Source organism: Sinocyclocheilus anshuiensis, unplaced genomic scaffold (assembly GCF_001515605.1).
Source record: "Sinocyclocheilus anshuiensis isolate Anshui unplaced genomic scaffold, SAMN03320099.WGS_v1.1 scaffold861, whole genome shotgun sequence".
Classification (NCBI taxonomy): domain Eukaryota; kingdom Metazoa; phylum Chordata; class Actinopteri; order Cypriniformes; family Cyprinidae; genus Sinocyclocheilus; species Sinocyclocheilus anshuiensis.
In genome coordinates, this window is record NW_015554217.1 from 1,445,636 (window position 1) to 1,448,686 (window position 3,051).

The window sequence follows — 3,051 nt, forward strand, 5'->3', positions numbered from 1 at the left end:
CAATTGTAATGCGGTTCGTAAAACTTTACCAAAAATAAGTACAATTTGAAAATGTGACCCAGCAATTGAACCAAGTGTGAAAACAGCCTTAAATGCAAATGTTCATATACTTACATTTTGCTCAAGCTCGGCCCCCTGCAGACTGATAAAATCAAATTGCACTGATTTCAGGATTTCTTCAAGAGATTCGCAGGAGCAATAATCTAACCGCTCACCTGGAAAAACAATCAAAATGGAGATACCACTATTTACAATTTTGGTGACCCTCTCTACCAAACACATTTGCCATGACAAATTTTCATACAGCACTGGATAAACTAACACCAAACCTAGACCTACACTATTCACAATCTCTGCCCCTCCATAGTGAGGCATATTAGTACACACATAACACGATCACGTCTGATCTCCTCCCTTCAGTGAAGGAGACAATCAAAGAGCTTCTGATTATGCAGGAACAGATGACTTTTAAACAAAGCCCTGAGAAATACTTTGATGGCCACAGCAGTCCGTCTATATTAGACACGCGTTGCAAAGGACCCCTTCCCCTCATAAACTCTTATCTTCCTGGTCGGGGAGAAGCCAGATTGCTCAGAGCTGCGTGTTGGGGAGATAATAATTTATTCATCATTAGCATAATCATTTGTAATTTTTTTTAACAATAATCACTTAACTGTATCATAGGAAGGGGGGATCAGAAATCCAATTTTTCTAATCCCCTCTGCCATGTGCAGATAATGACACTGAGACTTGGAGTTAGATGGCATCAGTGTGTGACAGGGCGCAGGAAGCCAGGACATGCTGACCCGCACTTCAAGCACACTTCTGCTGGTATCAATAACTGCATGTTTCAGTCATCAAAGGGACAGCAGTTTAATCCCAAACTAATGCCCTTCAGCATGGGCATGTACATTTCAATTAACAGGCTCGTCAAAGTTCTGATCTTACCGCAGTGTGGTAGCTCTAAAAAGTACAGCTGCTTAAAACACACTTCAGGGATAACAGGACTGCTACTGCTAAGCAACTTAAAATACACATACAAAACTGTTTAAAATACACACTGTAAATATAAAAATCAGAAGCAGAGCAAATCTGTTATGATCTTCAGTAGAACAATAGTCTAAATAACTTATAACAGGACTCTCTGAAATACTGATTCTGATTGGTCAATCACAACATTCAGCAGAAAGATATTTTCTAATATTTGCGGTCGTCCATGACAAAGCTATATTTAAGTAACTGAAACTGGTCAATACACTGGTCAATACGCTTTTATGGAAGTTTGTAACTACATTTTGGTGAATTGTGACTAATTTGTATGAATTCGTACAATCTCATTTGCATGTTTTCATACTCTCATTTTGACATTTTTGATGGACCTTCTTGCTTAGTTTTTCCCCCTACATTCTTTTTCATACGTTTCCATACAAATCACATCATACAAATTCAAACGAAATCACCACCTTGTAAAATAGGATTCACTCTCCCGTTTTTTATTCAAGCGCAACTGCCTCCATCTTGCATTTCACTTATCTGTCAAGATTACCTTATAGGACTTCATTATGAATATTAGTATGTAATATTGTTGCAGTGTTTATCTTGTTGCTAAACCAGTTACTTTGTATATTGTAATGGATACTTTTTTTCTCAGAGGAAGCTTAATTTCAACTCAATCAATAATTAATCCAAGTATTTATTGTTAAACATTCTCTAAAACCTTTAATAACATTCTCTCAACCAATGGTGCGAGTTTGGGACAGCACTATTATTCTGGGACTTTAAGATAGTCCCACCTTAGACTTAACCTATTGGTTGAGACAAAGTCACTGTGTGTGAATGCTTATTTCTCCCATATCTTGTTTCATATAAAATGAAAGGTTTTTAGGGTAGTGTTTTATATTTCTAGTGTTTTGTTTACAAATGAAACCAGTTATGGCTACATGTTCTTTTGGCCCTATAGATTCTTAAACAAATACACTTATATGTGATTCCACATTTTAGTGCAGCACAAAAGGGCAAATTACCTGAGTTTTACAACTGAAGGAAAGATAAACAAAACATCTGATTGCTAAAATGCATGTTTGAACCTTCCATTATGTTGTCACAGTTGGTGTGTATCTCCTCCCAGAGTTGTGTCTATGAATTTTAAAGATTTTCTGTTTGTTTTAGGATTGCACGGTAGAGCTTTTACAGCAGGTCAGACTAGTGATGCAAAATACGTGCTGATGGAAAGATGAATAAAGCTGGAATACATGGATGGATGAAGGGATGAGCGTCTCAGGTGAAATGATAGCACTGAGGGATTTTCTGGTGGTTTAGCTTTGAAAAACCAATAACACTTTTCAAGAGGGATAGCAAAAATAATAAATAGTGAATTACTGAACTTACCTGACAGGTCAAAACACCTGGCTCTGTCAGTAACACAAGTAATTTGCTGTATGAAAAAGAGAAAGACATTTCAAAATCAAGAGATTTCTGTACTCATGGTTTCAATATTGGCCAATATTTAATATTTCATAAAAAGAACAAATTAAAATTTGAAATTTCCTCATGTTTATGGCAGCTTGTACACTGTAAAACCTATATAAATTGGTTTAATTAAGTAAAAAAATATTATTTAAAGGGGTGGTTCACTGGTTTTTTTCTAAGCTTGATTGTGTTTATGGGGTGCAGTCTAACATGTGTTATTGTTTCGTTTAAAAAAAAAAAAGCATTATTTTTCACATAATTTACCTTTATTCCACACCGCTCTGTCCCTTCTCTACGAAACGCGCTGATCATTTCCTGCTTTTATGAAGCCCCACCCTCAGAAATAGGCGATGGGCTCTGATTGGATAGCTATCCCAGTGTGTTGTGATTGACTAAACCGCCTCTATCGCGTCTAAACGTCCCGCCCCTCTCCTCAGCGGCATGTGCTCCAGTTGTATTGTAAACAACAGCGTCGTTAATATCGCTTATCAGTTTGAGCCCGATTGAGAAGCAGAGGATATTATTGAAGAGGATCGTGCAGAACCTGTGCAAGCACGGCTTTTAATGGTAGGCCTATGTTTT

The 3,051-nt window shown here is 37.1% G+C and overlaps 1 protein-coding gene across 1 annotated transcript in view; it reads right to left on the reverse strand.

The window, feature by feature from the left end:
* The window catches only part of LOC107671103 (protein phosphatase 1 regulatory subunit 37), a 42,429-nt gene that overhangs the window by 33,929 nt on the left and 5,449 nt on the right, over nucleotides 1–3,051 (reverse strand). Inside the window, exons 3-4 of the mRNA XM_016463949.1 lie at nucleotides 2,389–2,434; nucleotides 115–215 (exon numbers count right to left, since the gene is read on the reverse strand). Of these exons, the coding sequence (XP_016319435.1) occupies nucleotides 115–215; nucleotides 2,389–2,434 (147 nt within the window). The remainder of the gene's footprint in view (nucleotides 1–114; nucleotides 216–2,388; nucleotides 2,435–3,051) is intronic.